The 27,607-nt window shown below is 37.5% G+C and overlaps 2 protein-coding genes across 2 annotated transcripts; both read left to right on the top strand.

The window, feature by feature from the left end:
• Window positions 1-12,349: 12,349 nt before the first annotated feature.
• LOC134817406 (gastrula zinc finger protein XlCGF49.1-like) lies at window positions 12,350-13,084 on the top strand. The gene is made up of 2 exons (XM_063826546.1): window positions 12,350-12,470; window positions 12,621-13,084. The coding sequence occupies exons 1-2, from the start codon at window positions 12,350-12,352 to the stop codon at window positions 13,082-13,084; spliced, it is 585 nt and encodes a 194-aa protein (XP_063682616.1).
• Window positions 13,085-13,897: 813 nt separating this feature from the next.
• Window positions 13,898-26,325, top strand: LOC134816298 (SCL-interrupting locus protein homolog). Its single transcript, XM_063825077.1, has 14 exons — window positions 13,898-13,958; window positions 14,106-14,156; window positions 14,280-14,446; window positions 14,611-14,732; window positions 14,868-15,097; window positions 15,264-15,461; window positions 15,876-15,983; window positions 18,181-18,315; window positions 20,574-21,488; window positions 21,771-21,922; window positions 23,029-23,138; window positions 23,817-23,939; window positions 24,470-24,746; window positions 25,078-26,325. Exons 1-14 carry the CDS (start codon window positions 13,918-13,920, stop codon window positions 25,425-25,427), a joined length of 2,979 nt encoding a protein of 992 aa, XP_063681147.1. The 5' UTR covers window positions 13,898-13,917; the 3' UTR covers window positions 25,428-26,325.
• Window positions 26,326-27,607: the final 1,282 nt, after the last annotated feature.

The raw sequence follows: 27,607 nt of genomic DNA on the forward strand, positions 1-27,607 counted from the left end.
TGATACGGTTTTTGAGGCATTTTGATACAGTCATTTCAGTCTGTTAAAGTAGTTTCAGAGTGCTGGAAATGGTTGAACGGTGTAGGGGGATGTGTTTACTAACTATTTTGACGTCAAAATTGTCGCCAGAGGCTCCCTGAGTCATGGAATGAACGGAATGAACAAAAATGAATTTTTTTCTAAACTCGTCGGATTGCCCCAAAACAGATCGGAATCGTTTGGTATTGACCCTAATAGTGTTCCTGCAAAGTTTGGTGGCCCTAGCACTCCCAGAACGCCCACTAGAGACTTGGTTCCATTTCCGTATTAAAAAGCTGGTTCCTGAGTATACGAGATTGTGGAACCAGATGATACGGTTTTTGAGGCAATCATTTGATCCGATGCTTATCGAGTAATGATGAGATCCACTGGAGCCAGAGGGGGCAAGAACGAGGATATGATCTTCTTAGAAGACAATGATCTGATCTATCGGAGACAAGAACCCTGCATGCGATCAAACGTGATCTGAACCTTATCAAGAAGGATTCACATGCTTGCTGCTTGTTTGTAAACAATTGGCTCGTTATCCCTGTCACGATGAAGCGGGTATAAATACCCTCGTGAAATATAGCTCACCCGGTTTCAGTTTACTATTTCACACACTGAGTACAATCTTTTGATATTTCAACTTTAAGCTCTACCTTACTCGGGATTATTACGACGGGTTTATTAACGACCGGTTAAAATATGGTTCTGGAAAAATATGGCGAAATTGCTCAAAACCCACCACATTTTCCCGGTCGCCATTTTACCGGTGTCCAACCTTTCAATTTTAGATTCAAAAATTTTGTCTCAGATGTAAATTTCCTTATTAGAGATAAGCAAGTTTAGAAATTTTCGCATTGCTAAAACTTGTGAAACAAGTCGAATTATCAATAATTGTTGAAAGTAGACAGAAATAATGACTCGTGGTTAATCAAACTAGATGGAAAATAATTTTTAACATTTGAAGCGTAACAACCAGATCGATATTAAGATAAACAATAAAGGGAGAGCTGTTTAGTCTTCCAATAAGTTGTAATCATCTTCGTTATCTTCATCTGGATCATCCCTTTCATCAGTTTTAATTAATTCAAGTTTTAATTTAACTGTTACTTTTACTTTAAGTCCTATTTCATTATGTAGAGATAGTCAATACCTAAGAAATTAAAAATTGGCCTATTTAAATCAAATTTGACAATAAGGATATATTATGACAAGAATTGGGCAAAAAGGTGAATTTTTTGCAATTTTAGCCAAATGAAGTCGAAAAACCTACAACAAGTGTCCTAATAGTCTTCTTTAGTGAATATAAGACAACGATTAAAATATGAGCACCCATACCCCTTGGGAACCCTAAAAGCTGAGTAGGCGGGTTTATTAACGACCGGTGAAAATGTGGTTCGGGAAAAATATGGCGAAATTACCCTAAACCCACCACTTTATCCCGGTCATAATAATCCCGAGTAAGGTATCTTTCAAATACACATTTTTATTTTGTAGTTTACGCTACGTGCCTGTCTTCTTTGCCTACTTTACTCTAAACTACGTTGTTTTCTACAACTAGTTCTGAGTCCTCCCTTCCTACTCCTATCTGGACTGTGTTGTTTCCTACAACCAGTTCTTTGACTACACTTCTCCCTATCTGAGTTTTACTTATTGGCTGTTTTTTACAGCTAACTCAGTCAACACGACTACTCCTTATGGATACATCTCAGGTAAATGCCGTGGTTGAGCTCATTCGTGACTCCCACAAGCTCGATTCATCTTTAGGTGTATATTATCATAATATGCAGGATGCTTTTCTTCCTTTATCACATGCTTATTCTGACCCCCTGACCGTGTGCTCCTCTGTAGTACTGCGGTTAGAGTGTGGTTCTTATGTGTTCATTTCTGATCTTAAGTCAGGTCCTAAGATACCCCACGTTAGATTGTTTTGTAGTTCCTTAGTTCAGCTCATGTTTCCTTTATCTGATAAGTTGCAACAGTTCTTTAAGCACTTTTTCCCCTGTAAGCACACTTTAGATGTATATGAATGTTCTGACCACTGCTCACTAGATAAGGATGGCTCTGTAGAGGCTCTCTTAAATTTATATAGCTGCATAATAACTGATAGGTCTCTTAAGTTTAATCTCTTGGAGAGCCAGAAAGTATTAGATGGAATAGTTGCAAGTTTCCACACCTCCATAAGTTCTAAGATTTTAGTTAGATACTCTGACCAGTTGTTTCATTCTGTTGAGGAAGTTCGGGCAGACAAGTCGTACTCTGTTATGATTTGTTCTGCCGAACAGGTACTCCAGAATAGGAAGGAACTAGGTGCCAAGTTAGATAATCAGTCACGTAAACATTCAGTCAAACCCTCTGTCGACTCAGACGAGGATTTCGAGCAAGCACCTAAGTTTAAGAGTAAAAAGTTGAAACGTTCAGATATAGATTTGCCTAAGTTTTCTGATTATGTAAAGATTGATCCATCTATTTCCAAACATAGTCTAGATTGTATTAAGGAACTGTCTTCCTCTCGTCCCTCATCCAAATCATCTGTACCACCCAACTCATCTGTACCACCCAACTCATCTGTACCACCCAACTCATCTGTACCACCCAACTCATCTGTACCACCCAACTCATCTGTACCACCCAACTCATCTGTACCACCCAACTCATCTGTACCACCCAAATCATCAGCTCAACCCAGATCATCAGCTCAACCCAAATCATCAGCTCAACCCAAATCATCAGCTCAACCCAAATCTTCAGCTCAACCAAAATCATCAGCTCAACCCAAATCATCAGTTCAACCCAAATCATCAACTCAACCCAAATCATCAGCTCAACCCAAATCATCTGTACCACCTAAATCATCAGTTCAACCCAAATCATCAGCCCAACCCTAGTCATCAGTTCTACCCAAATCATCAGCTCAACCCAAATCATCAGTTCAACCCAAATCATCAGCTCAACCCAAATCATCAGTTCAACCCAAATCATCAGCTCAACCCAAATCATCAGTTCAACCCAAATCATCAGCTCAACCCAAATCATCAGTTCAACCCAAATCATCAGCTCAACCCAAATCTTCAGCTCAACCAAAATAATCAGCTCAACCCAAATCATCAGTTCAACCCAAATCATCAACTCAACCCAAATCATCAGCTCAACCCAAATCATCTGTACCACCTAAATCATCAGTTCAACCCAAATCATCAGCTCTGGATCAGAAATGGATCCTTCCCAGCCTACTATCCTTACCCACAGCTTCACCTCTACCTTCCTCCAACCTTGCCTGGAAGTTCATCCTACTACTGTGCTTAGTTCTTTTAGATCTGCGTTTAAATTATTATAACCGAGTTAAATTATTTTGAAGGTATTGAAGTATTGAATGATATTATGATTGATGTTGTGCAAAACTATTACTACCGCTTTATTACTGCCAATTGCTGTTACAATTTGTAGAAACTGATTTATACATTTATACATATGATATCAAAAAATCAAATCTCAAAAATAACAAAGTAACAATCTGCTCTCTTTAATTATTGAAATCCATCCAAGTAAAAAGTTGTATTACCAGAGAGGTTAAATTTAAATTTCAAACAACCTTGTCTACAGCTTCTTGGAAGAAAATGGAACCGGATTCTAGTGGACGTTCTGAAACTGGTAGGGCTACAAAACTAAGTTGGAACACATCTTGTTTGAATACTGTTGAACCAAATTCAACTCTCTGCAACAACACAAGCAGACAAAATTTCTCAAAATCCGTTTTATCTGCTCAACTGGTTCTAAATTCTTGAATCCAGCCAAGGGTATAATGGGTGTTCTGGGAGTGCTAGGGCCACCAAACTTTGTAGGAACACTATAAGGGTCAATACCAAACGATTCCGACCTGTTTTGGGGCAATCCGACGAGTTTTAGAAAAAATTTCATTTTTGTTCATTCCGTTCATTCCATGACTCAGGGAGTCTTGGGCGACTATTTTGACGTCAAAATAGTTAGTAAACACATCCCCCTATACCGTACAATCATCTCCAGCACTCTGCAGCCCCTTTAACAGACTGAAATGACCGTATCAATATCGGATACTCAGAAACCAGCTTTTTGATACGGAAATGGAATTAAGTCTCTAGTGGGCGTTCTGGGAGTGCTAGGGCCACCAAACTTTGTAGGAACACTATAAGGGTCAATACCAAACGATTCCGACCTGTTTTGGGGCAATCCGACGAGTTTTAGAAAAAATTTCATTTTTGTTCATTCCGTTCATTCCATGACTCAGGGAGTCTTGGGCGACTATTTTGACGTCAAAATAGTTAGTAAACACATCCCCCTACACCGTACAACCATTTCCAGCACTCTGAAACTACTTTAAAAGACTGAAATGACCGTATCAAAATGCCTCAAAAACCGTATCATCTGGTTCCACAATGTCGGATTCATCTTCTGGACTTCAGATGTAACACGCCAAAACCAAAGTATTAAAGCTCTTTGGCAAGCATCGAGTACGATACGACGCGCAATTGTGCTTGAAGTGACGACGCGCACGAGCGATAAGGAGCTACTTATCGCTCGATCGACCGAGCGATAAGTCCGCGCGGCACCCGACTACCATGAGCCTAATTGGATTCGTGCTAGATGCTGTGTACGTCACCCTCTTAACCACCTCTATGGCGAAGATGAGGATGGTAAGTGCAAGTACAGTAATGTGAGGAGAGGATGGGTATCATTTAGCACATTTTTGCTGTAGGTGTAAAGTAGCTCTTAGTCAAGGAGTATATAAATGACGGCACGACAAGGTTCTGCAACAGATCTCTGAACATGTTATCTTGTGAGCGCCGAGTGAACACTTATAAGAACAAGGCCAGCGATGTAAGACAGTATCATTGACTTAGTCCATGCTGGGAGGAAAAAAGCAAGTACAGACGACCGAAAGGAGTCGTGGTTTGGGATCCTGAGTGGGTCTCGATATTGGATAGTGCTTTTATATATCGGACCTTATGATATTCTCAAGGTCACCAAGACGGCACAGTCTTATGGCGGGAGGTAACGGTACCATCTAAAGAGCAGATTGCTGAATCATACAAGTAAAAACTCTACCGGTACAGCAGTCTTACAGCAGACTGAGATTCAAGCGAAAGAATTGTGCTGTTATAATTATGCGGTTAAAGTTCTAGCACCGGGAGTAGTTGTTCACGGTTTGGAGAGAGCTGAGTAGGCTAGTACGGGATAGAAGGGAAGAAGCAGCTCACTGTTCCAGATGGATCTACTTCTTATCAAGGAAGAAGGAGTGGTAGGTATAGTAAGGAAGATTGGAGCCTAAGAGTTAACTTAACATCTAGAGGTACCGCAAACTTTATCTCGTCGCCAATTGCGAGCTTTAACGGGTTTCCTCAAGTGACTCGATGGTTTAATTGTGACAAATCATGATACGAACTTTGATGAACCCATAATAGTATAGTGCAATAATACTATGATAGTATTCTCATAAGTTCTACCCTTGCAACCGAGTACAATGTACATACTAAGTGATATCAAGCTGCAATCTAAAATTTATTAATTGAATCTCAAAATAACTTCAAATTTTACCTAATAATTGCGACATCGTTGGAAGTGAGAAATAAAATACATTAAATTTTAATCCAATTCTGCGAGAGAAGATTTGCCCAGACAGCTGACAAGAATGTATTACCATACTTCCTGTAAATGTGGTAGTTATTAGGTCATATCAAACTTGAAAATTATGTCAAAGTTTTTCTCAGTCTCTGGTGTCAATCACCAGTAGAGTGCCCAGCCGCACCAAAACAACCTGCGATTTTTACGTGGGAAACATCGTATAATACACATGCTATACACTCTAGTTTTATAGCAGCTACTGATATCATGCGGCAGTATTAATAAGCATACAAATTCAGCGCAAAAAATTGTAAAGACGACACAAATTCATGCGGGATGTTAATAAATGTGTCCATGTTGAACTCAAACTCCGACAGAATAATATTTCAAATCGGATATATTATAATTAATCAAATGGTATCTGCTCATGTCCCGTCTATATAAACTACAAAACTTAATAAATTAGTGAAGTTCTGAAACAAAGATCACGACTAGGTTTTATCAAAATTGAAAAGAAAACCGATCGAAGTGCACTAGAGATATAGTTTAAGTTTAAAGGGTCATCATTACTAAAATCTCTTCCTAGCTCCTAGCAATCAAGTTGTTAATCCTAGTTCTACACCTAAACAAGTACAAAATTACAGCCTTACATTTTGAAATTTTTCGATATCCAGCTCAACATAAGACTTCGATACCAATAATGCATAATGGGTACATACCGATGATCGGTGTTCGTAAATATTTGATTATTTATAGTATTGAAGTTTAAAATCTTCCTAATTATGTAAGAATAACAAAAGGAATCACGTACTAGTGTGCTGTTACGAAAAACAACTATTTAATAAAAAATAAATTAACAGTATTCGAGTACAAAATTAAAAATACAAACTCCAACATAATCGACAGACAAACTCAATAAATGAAGATTTCGTCGTGAAACGAGCTATATATACAGCTATAACGTAGCGCTCGACTCCAGTCTGAACCAAAATTAAGTCGCGTTCGTAGGAAATTGACCACCAGCTGCTGGTGGTTCGAATGTTGGTTTGCACACTACTGTGGTTGCGAGAAGCATTATTTGATGCGCGCGCGACCCAGTAGTGCATCGCGCTACAACTAACTTTGTGAAAAAATTATATATATTTTAAAAATTTACTATGTATTAAGAAAAACAAAATGTTTATAGAAAAACAACATTTTTACTTACCACAAACAATCAATACATATAATTATATTATATCTAAAGATAAAGTCAAAGTTAAAATTCAACCATATACACAGCCCGCCGCGCACACAGCCTGATTCACCTAACCATGTGCTTTCGCGCCGGTTCGGGCGCGCTTGTTTCACAAGTCAAGAAAAGCCGGCCTTTTTACTGCCGTGAGGTGAGCGCGCGCTACTGCAAGCGCAAGGGCTCTGGATGGAGCAACAGCCATGATACATTGCTGAGAAATCTTCAGGTGTGGGTGTTATGTAAGCGCCGCGCTCAAGGTCTACTTAATTATTATCTTAGAAATCACATAGCCATGTGTCTACGCGTACTGCGTGACGCGCTTGCTTCACGGTCACGCGCTACTGCAAGCGAGAGGGCTCTGGTTAGAGCAAATCTTAGAATTACATGTATAATGTTACATTTATTATAAGTTACCGGAGCCGAAGTATAATAATTTTTGGGGAAAATACTAAACATTAGAAATTAAAAATATCATCACATATCTTACTTACAATTCAAAAAATTCGTATTGTATGTATGTACGACCGCCCACGTGCAAATAGATAAGAAATAGGTAGTTGCATAATAACCATGGTAACGGCCGGTTTTTGTACGCAAAGATTGTTTTAACGGCATTTTGATCAGTTTTATGGTAATTACTTGTATCACGTTGCGACCCCCACGGTCGTTTCACTATAGTGAAACAGGGGGCTTTTACTAATTCGCTCGCCCAAAAATTTCACGTGACTTTGGTTTTTATGGTTTTGCAGCCGTACAAAACGGTTTTACATAAACCCTTATCCCAACCCTAACCCTAACCATAACCCCGAACACCGAAGCTAACCATAACCCTTACCACAACCCTAAACCTAAGACGAGCCCTAAACAACCGAATTCGTATTTTACTAGCCTGTCACGTGACCAAAAGTTTTTTTGCCCATAACTCTCCAGGGAAGCATTTTAACCCTACGTCATGGTTGTATCACGTTGCGACCCCCACGGTCGTTTCACTATACAGGGGGAGCCGCGCACTTCGTGCGCGGCGGATCATACAACGTATGACAACGTATGACAACGTCATGGGGGGTGATTCGGAATCAGTGTCCAAAAATACACCGATTCCGATCACTTTCATGCCCAAAGGGCCTTTTTACAAAGGCGATGAATGCAAATTTGTGCTCTATGCTGATGACACAAATATATTTATCACTGGACCGTCCAAAGAAGCAACATACTTGAAGGCCAATAAAGTTCTTGATTTCGTATGCAAATTCATGAGAAGTAATCTCTTACATATAAATATGTCTAAATGCTGCTACATACATTTTCTACCTGCATACGAATCTGATGAAACCTGCGCCAGGGTTAGGCCATATGCCAATGAATATGACAAATCACAAGGAATATTTATAAATGGACACAAAATTGTCAAGGTTAGCAACACCAAATTTCTTGGTGTAGTAATTGATGAAAAACTTAGCTGGGGCCCACATATAGAATATCTAAGAAAAAAAATTAGATCCACTACAGGAGCACTTAACAGGATTAAACATTCAGTTCCAGGGGAACACTACCAAAAAATATACTCTGCATTATTGGAATCACATCTTGCTTACGGAATAAGTGTTTGGGGCTCAGCCCTCAAAGACCAACCAAACGATAAGCTGTTCATAACTCAGAAACGTTGTATAAGAATCCTTTTTGGAGACCTAAATGCATACCTCGACAAACATGCCACTTGTGCACGAGCCAGACCTTATACAAAACAGAGGTTTGGAGCTGCTTTTTTCGAAAAAGAGGACACCAAGCCCATTTTTAATCGACTAAAATTGCTTACTGTTCAAAACTTGTACAAATACCACTGTATATCTGAGATATTTCAAATTATGAAATTTCGCACTCCATACTCGTTGTACTGTACTATAGACTCATCAAAACGTGATACAAGCAATTTCATAATCCTCCCAAGAAAAACCAACACTTTTCTTTATATAGCCTCCAAATTGTGGAATAGCATACATAAACGGATTCTAAATGAGAATGGGGAAATCCTCACTACTTCTGTATCTTTGGTTAAATTACGCTGTAAAAGTATCATCCTGGGATCCCAATCCATCAACAATAATAACACCTGGACTTACCACAACTTTCACATCGCCCCTCACTCAGTCACAGACCAAACCATTTCATCACTCATTCACCAAATTGCCGACCCAATAATATCTACTGAAGTGGCGAAAATTTTCTATACAAATGATATTTCGATATTATTGCTGCAGCAGACACAAATACCAACATTATTATATTCCCAAACGTTTGAACCTTTAAATTAACTAGGAAAGTCAATCCTCAACTTGACTTTTACTGTTTTAAACAGATATGATGATAATAACTTAACTTATTATTTTTTTTTTACATACTCCTTCTTAATGTGGTGACTTGGGGTCCATAAATATAACAATACAAGCTGATAAACCAAAAAGAACAACTGGGGTAGGTAGGTAGCCCTGGTGGGTGCGTAAACTTTACGGTCTGCTCTCTCCAAGATCAGCCTGCTTCTCCATTTTACCGTGAAGCCTAATTTCTAGTTTTTATAAAATATACAATGCAAGTGCAGGTTTACTAATCTTAATCTACTTAACAACTCAATAGCCCAAGTCACCATACCCGTAGTATATTCCATGGTAATAGAAGAGCTTTAAAGTTTTTCAAATTGTTGCTATAATTGATTTAAATAAAAATTTGTTGTTTTCTTGAAAAAAATTTGTTGTTTTCTTGAATTTTCTTAAAATTTGGGCGAGCGATTTAGTATACAACGTATATACAACGTATGACAAGTAATTACGTTGTGTTCAGTGCTAGCTACATTTTAATCGGCTGTATCTTCGGTTGTACTGACGGATATTTTTTGATGCGATAAAAACTGACTACCGCATACCGATGACCAAAGAAATAAAATACTATTAGCTTCCTCCCTCTGACCACGGGTTTTTTAGTATATTATAAAATCATAATTTTATTAATAATTGTTTTTGCTTTGTTTGCTTTGAGTTAAATCAAAACTTAAATCATCAATCATGAATCAGTCATATTTTTAATTTTAACAGTTAAGTAATGATGAATGAGTTTGGTTGATTTGTGATTATCATTTTCAAATTATTGACTGGCACGCCAATTTCTGTGCACAGCGCTTTTTTCAAGCTTCATCCGTGAGAGAAGCAAGCAATAAACTAAAAAGCTAGGTGCGACAGTTCTCCATTAAATTAACGAACTGACCCAGCGTGAGCTAATACAAAAGAAAATTTTTAACTATTATATTAAGACTAAACGTTCAATTGGAAAGTGAATCGAATTGTACACAAATCAACATTTTTTGACAAATCCTAGCCTAAAAGTCGGGAAAATACAGGTCTCCGAAAAACCATGCATATAGGTTTAATATATAATTTGAAAAGGAATACAAATATGCAAATTGAATATACAAAACAATATATTAGAAATAAAGAATACTTCCTCATATCAGTCCTGAGTCGGTAACTGACTCTGTTCTTGTGTGAACGGTCAATTTCTCTAACTATCAACAAAAACTCATTTCTATCTTTCGCTCTGTTCAAGGCTTACCCGTATCTGTGCACAAAAACGAGTGAAATGGATCTTGAAGAATTATCATAGTTTGAATTGGCAAATGACAAACATGTGTCTGGTAATGAGACTAACAATGAATATGTGTTGATGATGCAGAGGTATCTGGTATGTATATTGGAATGGAAAATTGTATGCCCAGGCCGGTTTAATTGCACCCTCAGTTTTGTGAAACGGAATCGTCATGTCAAGCTATGACCTGAAAAGGTCTCGTCATAATAATTAATGAATGAGGGATTAAGTGGCTTATAAAATACGAGATAATACTGGTTTAAAATTTTTTTCTCATAAAAGAAAAGTATTCTTAGATCTCTTATAATAAGTGTCTTCGGCCAGATTATTCATGTTGAGTCCAAATTCAGCTAAAAGTTTTAAAAGTTGTAAAAAAAAAGAAAATAACATTTCTTGAACTACCATGATAATTTAACTCGAAAAAGGCTTTTAACTTAAATTGTTATGATTTAGACTCCATAAATTAGGCCCAAATGCCTTAAAGAGGATTGTTGATGACCGGAACAGCCAACTTAGCACCAAAAAATCTCAGACCACCAAACTGCCAAACAATTTTAAAAGGTGCTGAAAGGTGGCAAAACTTTAATGGTTAAATTCCTGGTTGCTGGAATAAAATGCGATGTCTTAAAATCTGTAACAGGACAATAGATGTATGGCTTTCTCAGACTTAAAACAAGTTAGCAGCGTCTGTTTTAACAGAAAGAGAGGTATGTAATTGTGTCTTGTGTACTCAAACAAGTTCTCAAATTTGAGATTTGATTTATCAAATACATCGTGGAATCTATATCTTTAAACGAGAATCCATGCCATGCAATCTTCGCCTCCACCAACTAGGCCTTGTGACTATGTCGGAAAACTGAAAAAATTGTTCTAATTCTCTGTCCAATAAAGTCCCAAATTTAACTCCAGCAATAAATATGTTACTGGGACCATTTTAACTCCGGATGCGAACCCAGTGCGGACCTGGTCCATGGATGGAAGTTTCACCATGTATGCCAACATGTGTTTAACATGGCACCTAAATGATTGCTTAGATATTCAGAGCAGAATTTGTTATTTGACTTGGAATGAACCATTTGTGTTCTGCCAATTGCAGCACATTTAATGTAATGAGTATATAGTTTTCTTTTTTAACTTTTTAAGTTTAAACGGCAACACAAGTAAAACAGAATCTAAATTTTATTGCCTGCATCACAATGAATAATGATATCATAATAAATATATATAGACATCTGATAATAAACTTGTTAGGTTCGCGCGGAAAATGGAAAAACTAGCGGTGCGGTGCGCCTAAACCATAAACTCTACATATTGTTAGGATAAACGAGATTATTTAGCATGCTGACCTCGTATCATATTACAATTATACTCGTTCCAGCTCCAAATGTGAGTCAGCGCTTAAACCAAAAGCAGTTGGCAAAAGGAGCCAGTTGCCTGTAATAGCTTTACTAGAACCCGATTTACCACTTTTGGAGCACAAACTCAAGCCTATTAAATAATAATATGTAAGTTCAGACCTTAGCAATACACAGTTGATTATTGACGCATGCATAATGTAAATTATGAAAATTGCACTGTCATGATTTATTTGATAAATTATATTTTATATTCAGATCTGTAAACAGATGTAAAGTTAAGAACAGTTGTGCATGTATATAATCTAATTTAACAATTTGTAAACCTGCGCAATTAATCATTATGTATTTAAAATTCGAACTGTCATTAGTTGTTGTGTTGGTAGTAATTAATTTATTGATTAAAATGTAAAGCTATTAAACATTTTATATATATTATAAGACTTACCTCACAACTTATTAATTGATCTTAATCGAATTCATTATATTAGCAGTAGGATTGGCTATGTCAAAGAAGAGGAAAATATCCCCAGTTGCAGTGGTAGGCGACACTATCATGAATTACAAACCTAACAATGCAACTGTAATAAAAAAGGAGATTAAAACTGAGCAGGAGGAGTTAGAAGGTAAATCCCATGGGTTTCTTTGTCCGAAATGTGAAGCTCATTTTCTGTATGAGGAGTACTTTTGTCATCATATCAGAGAACATCATGAAGATATTAGCAGTGTATGTAATTTGGATTCCAATGTGCTAAGAAATTCCACGAAATTGTCAGGAAAGTTGATGAATCCAATATCAGAAGAAAAATCTCTCAAGTGGAATGATTGCTCCTTATCATTCTCTAACAAACCTACTCTCAGAGCACACCAGCGTATTCACACTGGAGAGAAACCTTTCAAGTGTAATGATTGCTCCTCATCTTTCTCTCAGAAATCTAATCTCACAAAACATCAGCGTATTCACACTGGAGAGAAACTTCACAGGTGTAATGATTGCTCCTCATCTTTCACTCAGAAATCTAATCTCACAAAACATCAGCGTATCCACACTGGAGAGAAACCTTTCAAGTGTAATGAATGCTCCTCATCTTTCTCTCAGAAATCTAATCTCACAACACATCAGCGTATCCACACTGTAGAGAAACCGTTCAAGTGTAGCGAATGCTCCTCATATTTCTCTAAAAAATGTCATCTCAGAAGACACCAGCGTATTCACACTGGAGAGAAACCTTTCAAGTGAAAAGAGTGTTCACATCCTTCTTCTGACAGTATAACCTTGTCAAACACCAACGTATTCACACATATTAAAAACTTTAAAACTCTTTTAAGAGGACTCACAAATAACAGACTCTTTGAGGCCTTCGGGTAATTGTTAAATCATGATCATGTTCTATTGACAAGATTAGGGAATTATTTTCATGTTACATTTGACTCAGTTAACCATATTAACCAATGATAATTTTAGTGCTGTGTATTTGAATTTATCAACTCAATTTAAGCTCTGTTTCTACTTATTATCAAGTTGCGATGATATGGATTCTGTCCAAACCTTGTTCTCACTAACTTGAATTCCATATCGATTAAGATTTGTAAAATTATTTGATTTAAAAGTTACTTTAAAATTTGAACTGTGACGCAATCGAATCGTTATAATATAATAATAATATGTAAGACAGTAAATTTAGACCATAGCATTAAACAGTTTATTATGGACGACGTAATATGAATTATAAAAATTGCACTGTCAGCCTTTCTTTAATCTTTAGTAATATGTATATATTTGTATTTTATATTCAGACGTGAATTGATGTAGCGTTTAGGACGATTGTATATCTAGTATTTAATTTAACTGATTAGCAATTTGTATACCTGAACTTTATTATTTGTTCTGCATTTAAAACTCAAACTGTCACACATTTTGCTGGTGATAATTAATTTACTTAAATAGTTCTAAACTCTTGGCCTCCTTCTGTGAATTTGTATGTACCTTACTAGTATAAGGGTCTTAACCAATTGTCTTCAATTCTGTTTAGAGCAATCTTGAAGTAAAATGACAAACTAACTTTTTAGGATATGGGGGTCTCTGATTTCCCCTCCTCAAGGATACACCTATGGTAAGTTACCACTGACATGACTGATGTCTGAATTATTCAGAGTTAATATTATTAAGTAAAATGGTTTTTATGTTAGCTTTTTGTCTCCTTTTCCAGCTAATTAGACCTCAGTTTAAGTTTTAAATAATTTGCATATCAAAATTTCAGGAGCTCCCAACCAACTGGGAAAGTGGCTAAAGTCAGCTTATCTCCAAAATGGTGAATATAATAATCACATTGCATTAAATCTCATAATAATGTCATACCAGAAGATCATCCAAATAACATTAATTGTTCATTGATATTTACAAATGTTTAAACAATAACATATATATATTTCAGTGTTGGTAGCATAGTGATAAGTGAGCATGTTTTGAGGCGTGCCGCTAAGCTGAGCTCAGTACAACGTGCTGGGTTTGATTGCTTCCTTTTGGGAACCCCCAAGATCACAAACCAAACTGTGTCTGTTTGTGTAGACAGAATGGACCATGGCAAGGAGACTATATCAGGTTATTAGAAAAAAGATTGTGATTCCTCATTTTTCAAGTTAAGTATATATATGCACTTTGTATTAAATATTAGCCCAAAGCGTACTGGTCTCTGGTCTCTGTAGGTCCTCAATGATTTAAATAAGTCACACGAAATATATTTGATAAACAGTTATTTTTCACAGATGGTAAAATAGTGAAGGTACCTACGATGTTGATACCAGGGGATATGATCTTGCCCACCAAGATATTATCTGAGGAGGACTCAATGACCTACACCACTGACCAATACCTTCATTCTTTCAATGTAAGCTTCTCAAATCACTCATCTTTTCCCTCAATCCCCTGACTGATTTTGGTCACACTATATGATTGCACTGTTTCACGGTTAGACGGTTCATATTTCTCTGCACAAGAAATAAACATGTTCTCGATATCCCAGGAATTAGAAAAAACGTTGAAAAACGGTAGTAACGTGGGAGAGTTGTTGAAAATGAGGTGCATTATATCGCTAATGCCAGATGATGATCTGGGTACCCCTCTCAAAGTGACGTGTGAGATGGTCTACCCTGGAGTAGGGTTTGAATTGAAACCTGTCGCCCCCCTCCCTTTAGCCTCCACCCCTATCACTAGATCTCTCAGTGGGGACCTAGCTGGGGTAACCAAATCAGGGTTAGTGAACTATCATAATATCTTAACTACTGATTTGCTATGAAAGAATAGTAAAATGTGGCCAAGTTTCAGTTAAAGTAAAATATGTTAAATATGTGAAATTTATTGAGTGAAATATGTGAAATGTGTGAAATACTGTATGTGAAATATAATCAAAACATGTCAGGTATTTGACACTAGACAGAGCAAGACGAGGAGTCCTGATTCTTTCTGGTGATCAATCTAACATGACTGATAGCATCCTAGTTGGTGGGTGGATCTCACTTCCTCTCTCCCATCCCATCAACTCTGATCCTTCTTACCCACTGGGTCCTGCTATCTGGCAACTCCTCCTCAACTATACCTTCAATACTTCTCTTATCAGGTAACATAACATTCTCCTCGTGCTAACTCTCACTCTCATTCTTCCTCCTGGCATTATCTCGGTTTGTAAGAGTAGTTTGCTCTTTTGTCTTTAGCTCTGACGAATCCGTCCAACTTGTTCCACCGCCTAAATCAAATTAGATCTAAATATATAATCACTAGGGCGTGCTTATATTAGAACAGTTAGGGAACTTAGATTTGTTACAATGTATCTTAATGTTTTGCTATCGCATTAAGACTTTTGTTAAGAAAATGACTATATCTGAGAGTTAGTTTTAAAATAACAAAGTTTTGTGACATTAGACTATCAGTCAAAGTTGCATATTCAGAAAGAGGCAACTGCAACCCCTAATCTTATTTTGTCCCTATTTTCAGAGAAGCGCAACCCCTAATCTTATTTTGTCCCTATTTTCAGAGAAGCGCAACCTCCAGCTCCCTTCTTACTCTGTGTCTTGTCTGGTGGCTCAGTTCTGACTTGGGAATGTTCAGTAAATCAGCAGCTACCTTCCTTCAGACATGTCAAGTAAGTTATACAGTTAGACGTTAGTTTTAAGTTTTTAAATATTAATTAAAATCATAGTTTAGTTATTAAACACTTGACCTGCTGTTAAAACGGCACCAGATGATACGACGTACTGTATAAAAATAGTACCAGCTTTTTAGCGAAACAATGTGTGTTTTGAGTTCAGCATACACTGCTCTGTAATGCCGATCTCATATTAAATATGGAACTTGTGCAATCTAATTAATGGCCCTGTTATATGCAATATGCACATGTCATTCTGTTCCCTAGCACCTAGCATTAAACTAACGTAATTTACTGCTAATCTTTACTTAAATGATTTGTAAAGTCACCTGAGGTCACTGCTAGAATAACCGTGCTTAGTATTCTATAAATACCCTTTCCAGTGCCTTACATGGAGCTTGTCTTTGGTGTGTATTTTGTATTGGTAAATTTAAACCAATAATTAAAATCATTACACCTAAATGTTGCCATGGCGACGTCTTGCTACTCTAACGATTTATTATTTAGTGCCCTGGCCAGTCACTAATATGACCTGCTCCCGCTACTCTATGAAAATATTGAGAGCTAACCAATACCAGACATGAGATTATGTGCAGATATTTGCACATCTGCTCTGTTTTGACTCAAGTCACGGTTGAGGGAGGAGTGAGGCTCTCATAAGACTTAGTGTCTAATTTTGTCTACCTTTTTTTTGAGGTTGGAGAAAAGTGTACAATAATTGTCAAAATATTACCGAATTTCGGCTAACACAAATAAAGTGAATTGAAAATTTTCAAAAAGTACACATAAACTTGCGCTAGAGTTGTTCTTTTAGGTAAAAGTACCTATAATGGAATATCAACTTAAACTGTAGGGTGAAATGTACTGTGATTCAACTTAGTATGATATAGATTGATCTAGCTTGATCTAGCTTGATCTAGTAGATCTATGAAGCCCGCTCTGTTTTTAAAGAACTAAAATATTGATACCCCCTTTACGATGCACATTTAAAAATTGTTAACACCTAGTATAGATGTTGTTTAGAAAACTAAATTTTGAGATAGCAATGGTCAAATTACAGTATAGCTGTTAATGTAATGGTGATGTTTAAAGTTAATTTCGATAATTACCGATTCTAATTCTTCTACCACAATATGTAAAGCTCTAGGAAACCACCACCAAAATGAGATGAAACTGACCCTTGGTAGATATTGTTAGAGTAAGTTTGTTGTAAAGCAAGCAGCACATGTAAAACACATGATTCCTAGCATGCAGGGAGGAGTCATTTCACACATTTACATTACACACATTCCTGGCAACAAGGTTCACATTCCTCTTTAAAAAGACAGGTAGATAATCTAGAGTAGATAGTCTGGAGTGTTTTATTTGATTTGTCCCGAGCCCTATGTCCTAAGTAACCACCCTTACCCCGCACTGTAATGTACTGTCAGAGGGGTGTAATGTTTAGCTGCTAACAGTTGGCAGTACTTGGCGAGGAATGTTACACTGTCATGTACCAGTGTGCACGTGCTCATCACATGATCTCCACGTGCGATATCTCTGCTACTTAATTGGCTACTTGCCACGCACGTGCACTTTGGCTCACTGGGATATTTGGTGAAATGCTCATTGGTCAGGTTATGTCACGTGTTATGCTTCTCTGCTCCGATTGGTTGATCCGCGCGGCTCCTCCTCAGGATTCAGCTGAATATTATATTATTCTAGTTTCTGCTTGAGTGCTTGCAGACTGCAGTTTCACCTCCTCAACTTCATCTCTCTGCTCCATCTATCTTCACGTGTGAAAACTCTGTAAATTTGTTTCTGTAGCAAACTGCAATTCTCTCAACACGCATGAAAATGAATTGAAACTTTGAAACCAGCACTGATTTTTCTTCACTAAGAATAGGGACGCTATTGTTATCATCACCACAGAATTAATTCTATAAAAGTAGAAATTACACGATCACAAAAAATCAATAATTTCATTTTTGGTTTTCCAAATGAACTACTAAAATCTACACTCTACAGCAAAAGAAAACACTGATCATGTTATTATTCGTGTCTAAATTTCTCCACCTTTAACTTTATACGATCTGATAGTTTCTCTTCGTTATATATATTTGGTACTGGGTCATTCTTTACTCACCGTAGTGACTGTATTACTACAATTGCTCTAGCCTCTAATCATTATCAATAACTCCAATAATATTTTCAGATGTACAAAATATGTTGTAGTCCCGGATACGCAGATATCAGACACAACAACTTTCTACCTGGAGAATGTGCCCTCTGATAGCAATGCTAACAAAATGTTCACCTCTGCTCTCAACACTATTACTCATAACATCTGGTAAGTTAATTTCTCGTTGCAACTATTGGCGAGATTTATTATAATATAATTATTATATGGTCAGTGAATTACTCATTACATACTTGGGTAATTTCCTTTTCCTTGACAACCACGAAAACCGGCTTGTTAAGTAGATATCTGGTGAATAGATTTCTCGTAACATTTCACTGAATAACAATGGGAGGTCTATACTGATAAGAGTGCAGATTGTGCATTGGTTAGAGTATCTTAGTATCCAGTTACTAGTCAGTAACTTCCTTGGACGGTATCAGAACACTGTAGTAAAGTGGACAAACCTCACAATATTATTATCTGCTTACTAATTTGTTAGGTTTTCTCTAGTGATATTGTACTGATAATTATGGGTGTGTGGATACTTTTACCAGTATATTTGTACCATTAGCAAGCAGTAATTTAACTGGCCCTGTCAATCATGTTAAAGTGGTGGGGTCGCTTCTGGTGGGGTAACTTCTCACTTCTGTTAAAATGGGGCGAGTTCTTCTCCAACAGTCTCCATTTACCTAATTAAGGCCACAGGGGGGGGGGGGGGGGTCCGAGGTCGATTTTGAGATTTTGAGATATGTTGTAGAGCTCGATCTAAATTTTCAAATGCTTTTGTCCTTACGGAAAACAAAGTTTCCTATTTGAAGATATCGCGCGTTGAATTTTGAGGTTTACCTGTAATTCTATTGTAAATGAAAACTTTAAATGAAATCGTGTTCAAAATCTATCTTCTTTTTCAGTTTATGACTTAGAACCTTGTAACTTGGCAACAATGTTCTTCAAGGTATTTTGAGTTTTTTTTATGTAACGATTTATGATATCTTGCTCCAAAGCTGAGATATGAGTTTAACCATGAGTGCGGGTTACAAAATTTAAAATGGTTAACCTCATAAAAAGAGTTAGGAGCAAAATTACAACAATCGTTACATAACAAACTTTTAAATTTATGTCAGGAACATAAGTTCCAAATTTGAGGTGAAATGGATAAAAACTCTAGGAGAAGATAGATTTTGAAGTCAAAAATTCGAGGTTTTCAGGAGAGGCAAAAAACTGTTTTTTATGTTATGTGATTTTTGAGAATTTTGCCTTTATTTGTATATTTTTCAAAGTTTAACTGCTGAAATAACACAAAAACAATAAAAACAAAGCTTATCGTAGTTTTCAGTTGTAATGGCATCAATATTTCTGCCCTCCATTATCGATTTATCAAAAAATGAGGTTAAATGAGAATTGGTTAACCTCATTTATTAAAAAAAGTAAAATAGCTACAGACAAATGAGTGGTGGCAAAGTATCCACCACAAAAATATATATTGATTCAAAGCATAATGTTTTTTTGCATTTTTTGAGGCCTCGACCCCCCCCCCCCCCCCCCCCCCTGTGGCCTTAATTTCAACGTGTTGCAAAACCCACAATTCTGCCTGCACTGCATTCAATGACCAAATAGAACTCATCCCACGTGACAAGAACCAACCAATCAGAACACTGGCTGGGAAGTCAGTGCGTAGTGTGTGGTAAGACTGGTAATGTGTTAAATGAACGACACGCAGAGCCTACAGGGTCCAATAATGTCAGAATTTGACAGTATTAACCCAACTATAGTATTTTATCTAACTGTTAAGATGAACTCTACAAAAAAGGTAGCCTATAAATATAATCAAAATAGCAGAAGTGATCAACTCCATCAAAGTTCAACTATCCATAAACATTTCACACGGGACAGTTATTGTGGGTTTTGATTGGTCATTGGTGGAAGCTGATTAGTCACGTGTCAGAAAAATAAGGTTCGCCTCCCCACCAGGATCGATATCCATTGATAGTGTGTAATAGCTCCATGCAGGCCCCAACTGTCACTCAGTCACTGGGTAACATAAGACGAGGTAATAGTTACCTGGTGATATAAACCGTTATTAACAGTTACCTGACCAGGTCACACGTTAAATGTTAAAATCTAATTACCTCACATCTCTACCCGACTGCAGGCCCTAGTTGTTACCAATTATTGATCGGAACAAACCAGTGAAACAATTTCCTTTTCTAGATGTGCAGTAGACTGAGTAGATTCACGAATTGCTCTGGGTGTCTTGTAACAATATTTCAGATCTATTTTGTGATGTTTGGTTTAATTAATTAACTTAACTCGTAGCTGCTCTGGAATATTTAAGAGGTAAAATTAGATCAGGGTCAATATGTAGTATTACACCACGATAGCTGTTATATTATAGTAAAAGATACTAAAAGACTGATTTATCTCAGGGATAAGCCAGGAGAAGAAGAGGATCCTGATGAATCTGGGCGTGGCAGTACCCACAATGATTTAGAACCGAGACCTGCTCCCAGTGCTACTCCCTCTAAAACTCCCTCAGCCCCTCGCCGCTCCCTCTCTCCTCTTTCCATACTTGGACCCTCCTCCAGTGCGACACTAACTAAAGCTAATGATAATCTTAACAAATCAATATTACACAGCCTACAGTTAAACAACATATGTAATGGAGTTGCAAATGTAAGAGTGGGATGTGATGGTAAAGAGAATGGGATGACAGCTGATAAGACGGAAGAAGAGAACGGTTATACAGAAGGAGGAGATAACGGTTTTACAGAAGATAACGGAGGAGAGAATGGTTTGACAGATAAAGCGAACAGTCCCCCGGACCCCACCTACCCGCCCAACTCACTGCTCTCTCCCACCCACTACCCTCCTGGTGCTGCTCCATTCGACCCTCGCTACATGTACGCGGGGAGGGGTGACTACACGGGGAGAGGCGACTATACAGGAAGGAGCGAGTCTGATATGTACTCAGCGCATTCCAGACAGGGATCAGATCCTTACAGTGCACCTGGAATACACAGCCCTATATCCCCCTACTATTACAACCCGTATATAGACCCCATTAGGTACCAGTACCCCTACCCACACTACCCACCTATGTACCCACATAATGTACCTGCCTTCTACCCGCCTAACTATTCTCCTTCTCGTCGCTCCAAGAAGCTGTCCAAAGAAAAGGGAGAAAAGCTGTCTAAAGAGAAGAGTGCATTCCGTACACTGGGCCGTGCGTCCCCCAACAAGCGCACAAACCACCGCTCGCCTGACAAGTCCAGTTTTTCTTCTGCTAACAAATCTGTGTGTTCAACTTCCACTGTCAGTTCTCGTGACTCAACAAATAACAGGCGAGTTTATAATCTTTATCTGTGATTTCTGAGTAACATATTTGTCCTTTTCGGTAACATTAAACGGTGATTGTGTCATAAATTGGTATTAAATTGGTATTATTCTATTACATAATGTTACTCGTATTAAATTTCAGTAACGGTTGTAAAAATTTGTCAACTCTGAAGGTTGCATAATTTTTGTAATAACGTAATCGGACTAAAGAATTGCAGGAACATTGACTAAGTAATTACTTAATGACACTAAAGAAGTGCAGTAAAAATGACTAATTGTTCCTACAGTTCACGCTCTAAACGAAGTGGAAGGAGCAGTGCTAAGAAGCAACTCTATCCTGAGAGTAACAACACTACACGCTCTATGAAAAGTAGTGCTAGTAGCTCCGTTTCTGAGAGAAGGAAGGATACTTGCATCAGAGATACCATCGACAAATCTTGTTAGTTTTATTTTATTTACTGTTCAAATTCTAGTTTAAATATTGGAGAAAGCCCTAACTTCTTCAATTTTATATCGAAATTGTGAAATTTCTGTCGAAATGATAAAAGGGTAAAATATCCCTGGTACTTCACTTTTTATCGTCTTTGCCGTCAATAATATCTTTTTAAGGGGGCCGGGGGGGGGTCTTCATCAAAATTCTCTCGAAATCGACTTTATAGTTGTTTCTGATAGAGGGGAGTGATATCTATCAGCTGCTTTTGGTCCCATGGAAAAATATTGTTCCTAGCCGAAATTATCGCCGGTCTAAGGTCAGCGCTTATGTGTAATTGTATTGCGCGAGCGATTTTCAATCGCAAATTCTGAAAATCGAGTCTAAAAATCTATCTTCTCCCACATTTTTTGAGCAATCACCCTGAAACTTTCAGGATATGTTCTAGGGACCATTTAGAAGAGAATGATCATACAAAATTTTGAGATAGGCCTTTAAAAATTTTTTATTCAATTTTGAAAATCTTGGACCTCAAAAAATCGTAAAAAAACGAGGTCCAAGATTTTCAAAATTGAATAAAAAATTTTTAAAGGCCTATCTCAAAATTTTGTATGATCATTCTCTTCTAAATGGTCCCTAGAACATATCCTGAAAGTTTCAGGGTGATTGCTCAAAAAATGTGGGAGAAGATAGATTTTTAGACTCGATTTTCAGAATTTGCGATTGAAAATCGCTCGCGCAATACAATTACACATAAGCGCTGACCTTAGACCGGCGATGATTTCGGCTAGGAACAATATTTTTCCATGGGACCAAAAGCAGCTAATAGATATCACTCCCCTCTATCAGAAACAACTATAAAGTCGATTTCGAGAGAATTTTGATGAAGACCCCCCCCCGGCCCCCTTAAGTGTTAGATTACCCTTTCAAATGAATGGAGGGACATTTAAATTGATTTATATCTCCGAAAAACTGGCTCACACATAATATTATCGCCAACATCTTGCCATTCATGATTTAGCTTTGTGCTAATTGCCTCAATAGTTCATGTGTTCATTTTAATTCTGTCTATTTAAATCCAATATCTGAATTTATTAATATAGGTAAAATTTCAGCGCGAAGCAGCAGAACAGCTTCATCTCAGAGCGAGTCTGCGTCGATTAGCGCTAAAGCATTAAAAATGTTGACTTTGCAGAAACGGCAACTGGATCATCTACAGCAACAGGTACTTATTACTTACCACTTGTTAGTTATTAACTGGAACATATTTATGATGGACGGTTTTTCTGATTCATTTTCAGTCCTTCCTGTTTCTATCAGAGTCATTAATTTTCGGAATCATTAATTTACACTTTATTTTCACTATGTTCACACTTTTCTGTCATTCTACGTTTTATGTACTAGTTATACAGACTTCAGTTAATGAATACCTGGACACAAGCTTTTTTAATTGAATACTTGGGATAGTTTTGTAAAATTGTCTAATAGTCGATAAGTCGACGGTCGACCGAAGGCGCCATTCAATAATTATTGCCGTTAAAGTGCGATTTAAGAGGTGTGTGTATGGTTCAGCACTGTCTTTTTGATCCACGATTCGATTAAAATGAAGTAGTTAGTGACTAGTGTGTCAGGATGCATGCCACCTAACTTACCGCGGCAAATACGAAATTTGTAATCAAATTTTTGACATTTTTTTATGAAAATAACGTTTTGTCAGCATTTAGTGTAACTTTATCCGTAATTACATGCGCGCGCGGTGCCCGCGCGGCATTTTAAGCAGCTGCACGATGCAGAGCCAGTAGAGGCAGCTGCACGCTAAATGATTAGTGTTGTGATGTTATAATGACTCGAGGATACACACAATATGTTCCCTTGCTTGATGATGTTAATTGGTTGTGTCCAGGTGTCTTTGTTAATGAAGAACGCACACACGACCACCCAACCTCAAAGTGAAGTAGTAAGTCTGGATAAGAGTATAGAGACAATGAGAAATCAGATGGAGATACTGGAACAGCAAATAGACAAGGTTAGCATGCAGTTACATTGTAATCAATTACTACATTTGAGTACATTCACGTGCTCACTTACTATCTGCTCAATTTTCTATAATTTTTTATTTAATATGTAAAGTAAAGTGGGATCCAGCAGGATATTAGTAGAGGTTAATCCTCGTTCCTTTTTATTTACTAAACCACACCCTAATAATCAATCAAAGATATTCTGCCGTACTAAATGACAACTCACATTATTATCTATAGCCTTGATAGAGACCCAGCACGGTTACATTATATGGACCACGGCTAGATTTATTAAGATATATTTTAACTCAACCTACTAACGCCCTTTTTTGTCATGATTATGACCTCAATTTATGTACATTATTGTTCCCATTACTAATGACTAATGTTATATACAATAAACTTATCAGTGGTATCTATAGTAACCAAATGTATTTTCATTCATAACCAGGTTAAACTAAACAATGTGCTTTTGTTTTTGGCCAGAGTACTATGATATTTTATCAACCCACACATAATATTACCATAATATTACCAGGGTGTCTCCAGCTCCACGGAGACTAACGATATGTGTGTTGGTACTGGCGAATCACTGGTTCTCACTGAAAACACAGCAACTGAGATGACCCAACACCAGTTAAATGACCAGTCAGCCCAGTGTCCAGTAACTTGGTCGCATGATGTGTCACGTGATACATCTCTGAGTGAGAGGTGCTGTGATGGAGGGCCCAGTGAGACTGACTCTACCTCATTCTACCTGAGATTTAAGGAAAACGAGGACCCTCACCGCTCTAACGGCTGGGATTCGTCAGAAAGTAAGTTTTATCAGAAATATTATTATTAGAAATAGTTTATTTCCTAGTAAGGTGTCTGCAGTCCGAGTGTCGTTAACAACTTCAAATATTACGTAATCACGGTGGGGGAGGTAGGGGGTTTCTAAATGATTATGTTAGTGTAATTTTAACACAACAGCTATGTTTAAAACTGATTATGGAGGGGGCAAACATTTACCAAATAGTTATTACGTAATATGTGAACGACCCCTAATACTCCATAATTACAAATATGTTCTAATTTGGATAACTTTAACTTGCTGATATAGTTAAACACTTCTTAACAATCTTTTCTAAGTTTCGTTACTTTCAGATCAAAATGTAAAGTTCTCGCCGGACGATGTTGTATCCACCAAATACCGCGATCAGTCCATCTTTCAGCACCCGAAAATACAAGCCCCCTCTCTTAATCACTCTATCTACAACAGCGTGTATTTTGGGGAGGAGTTTGACAAATCATCCTATCCCAGCTCCAGATCTGTTGTTAAACCGGAGTACTCTGTCGCGAGCAGGAAGTATTTAGAGAAACATCAATTAGTTTCCCCACCCACCAAGCATGTAGACAAGAGGAAGAAGGAAAAGATCGTCTATAAAAATGGTAAAATAATGCAGCGAAATATGGATCCTGAGTCAGTGGACTTTCATAGACTTGAACTGAAATGAGAGATACATTCGACCCTGCGATATTATAGTTCGCCAAGAATCAAGTTATTGAAAACGAGTATTGTACAGAAAATGCTCGTTTTTTCTGCTGAGTTAACTGTTAGGCACGGATGATGTTACATTTCGAATTTTTGAGTTTCAATTCAAAACTGGTCTTAGAATGCTGACACTTTTCAACATATTTATTGTTCATGCGTGTGATCAAAATTTTGAGAACCCCAAGAATAAATCAACTGTTAAGATGGTGAGCATAATTGCGATTTGCAATTGATGTTCAAATACGTTCGCGGCAGCATGTGAGTAGCAGTGGTAGAGGCCACTTCGTGGGGTAAGAAAGAAGGAGGTTCAGAAACTTGAGGTAGTTTCAAGTTGTATCAGTTGAATGATTTGGGATATAAAAGCAAAAATTTAGTGTCCATTTTCCTAAAGTGACCTAGAACGGCAGCCTGTCGTCCAAATAAGTTCCGGTTGGAATTGAGAAATCAGTTTCATGTTGTATTTGTACTCCTGAGTCATAGCCTTGTGTTAGAGTTCTCTAATCTCACATTCGCATTTCAATAATACACTATAAGACCCTCCGCTCAAGTCTGATGATATATAAGTATAATTTTAATCATTATAACACTGTTCGGTTTGTTCTAGGTTCGGTCCGCTTGCGCGGCTCCAAATTTCACTAGTAAATTGATTAGATCCACGCAACCGAACCGTACCTGCTAAAGTTCAGCATGGCAGTGTACAATTATGCATTGTTGTTCAGGAAAATTTACGCAGTTTCCATAATTTGCATTTATTTTATTTTCAGGAAGCGATTTAAGTTAAGTTTTAGACTAGGTGACATATTGTAGTTACATGGCTATGTTATTTGTATAATGCATTTGTAATAATTTTTCTTACAATAAGAACTGTTGTCTCCTGTCTTACAACATAACATGAACAATGAAGCGTCTCCAAAAATATGTGACATACTTTGTACTTGTTAAACCAGTATACTTATAGCACTGCGCGCGCTCGAGGGATATTATTAGGTTACTATTATATGCTAATAATTAAATAAGTTCACGCCAATATGGACAGTTTATCCTAATTTAGTTGCTCTAACCCCAGCTCTCTGATCTCGCGCTTGTAGTACTAGTAGTATATATATAGTCTATAGTATAGTACGCGTAGACACATATCATGCAACATATTTAATGTTACACTTACATTACGTGGGTAGGTTGATTGACGGTGTCAACCCTTCCAGATCGTTGCTCTGCAAATTAACATAGCAACGATCTAGTCAGTCGATGCGAAGCAAGAATGCTTATTTGCGTTAACGGGTGATACTCGTAAAATATCTGTTCCAACTCGGCGAGCGTCTTGGTAGGTTGTAAACCTACGAAATTTGTGTATCACGTGGTGACCCCCACTGTCGCTTCACTGTAGAGTTTCGACGATACAGGGGGAGCCGCGCACTCGTGCGCGGCGGGTCATACAACGTATTATTATTATTATTATAAAACAGGATCTTACCGACAAAAATGATTCTTAAAAATACCTTAATGCGGTAAACTGTACCCTTGAAAAAGATTTTCCCAACATCTGTTGCATGCAGCTATATCTTTAATTTCGTTCAATTCATACAAGTTGTCCATTTGCAAACTTCTACTATTTAAATCACTTCTTAAAACCGATAACAAGTTCATTTTAGGTCTCCCCAATCTTCCAATGAATAAATTATCTGATTCAATAGCAAATGAGAGAGCCGTTTGGGCTGGGGTGTTCTCCATACTCCTGAGAATGTGTCCAAACATTTTCCACCGCTGGTGTTCAATGCGCTTGGATAACTTTTCAACTTTGCACCTTTCATACAATGCTTTGTTGCTTATCATACCTTTAGGCCATTTGATGTTTAAAATGGACCTGAGGTGTCTACGATGGAGTGTGTCCATTTTCTCCATGGTTGCTTTCTTATATATTATATATATTAGGACTACAACGTATGACAACGAAATTTACCTGGCAAAGTCCTACAACTACAAGTGCAAAGTGGGACTGGGTAGGTGGGCTAATTTTTCACACAGCCATGTGTAACTTTGTCATACGTTGTATGACCCGCCGCGCACGAAGTGCGCGGCTCCCCCTGTATCGTCGAAGACGATACACTATAGTGAAGCGACAGTGGGGTGAAGCGACAGTGG

The sequence above is a fragment of the Bolinopsis microptera genome, chromosome 6 (genome assembly GCF_026151205.1).
Source record: "Bolinopsis microptera isolate Bmic1 chromosome 6, MBARI_Bmic_1.0, whole genome shotgun sequence".
Lineage (NCBI taxonomy): Eukaryota > Metazoa > Ctenophora > Tentaculata > Lobata > Bolinopsidae > Bolinopsis > Bolinopsis microptera.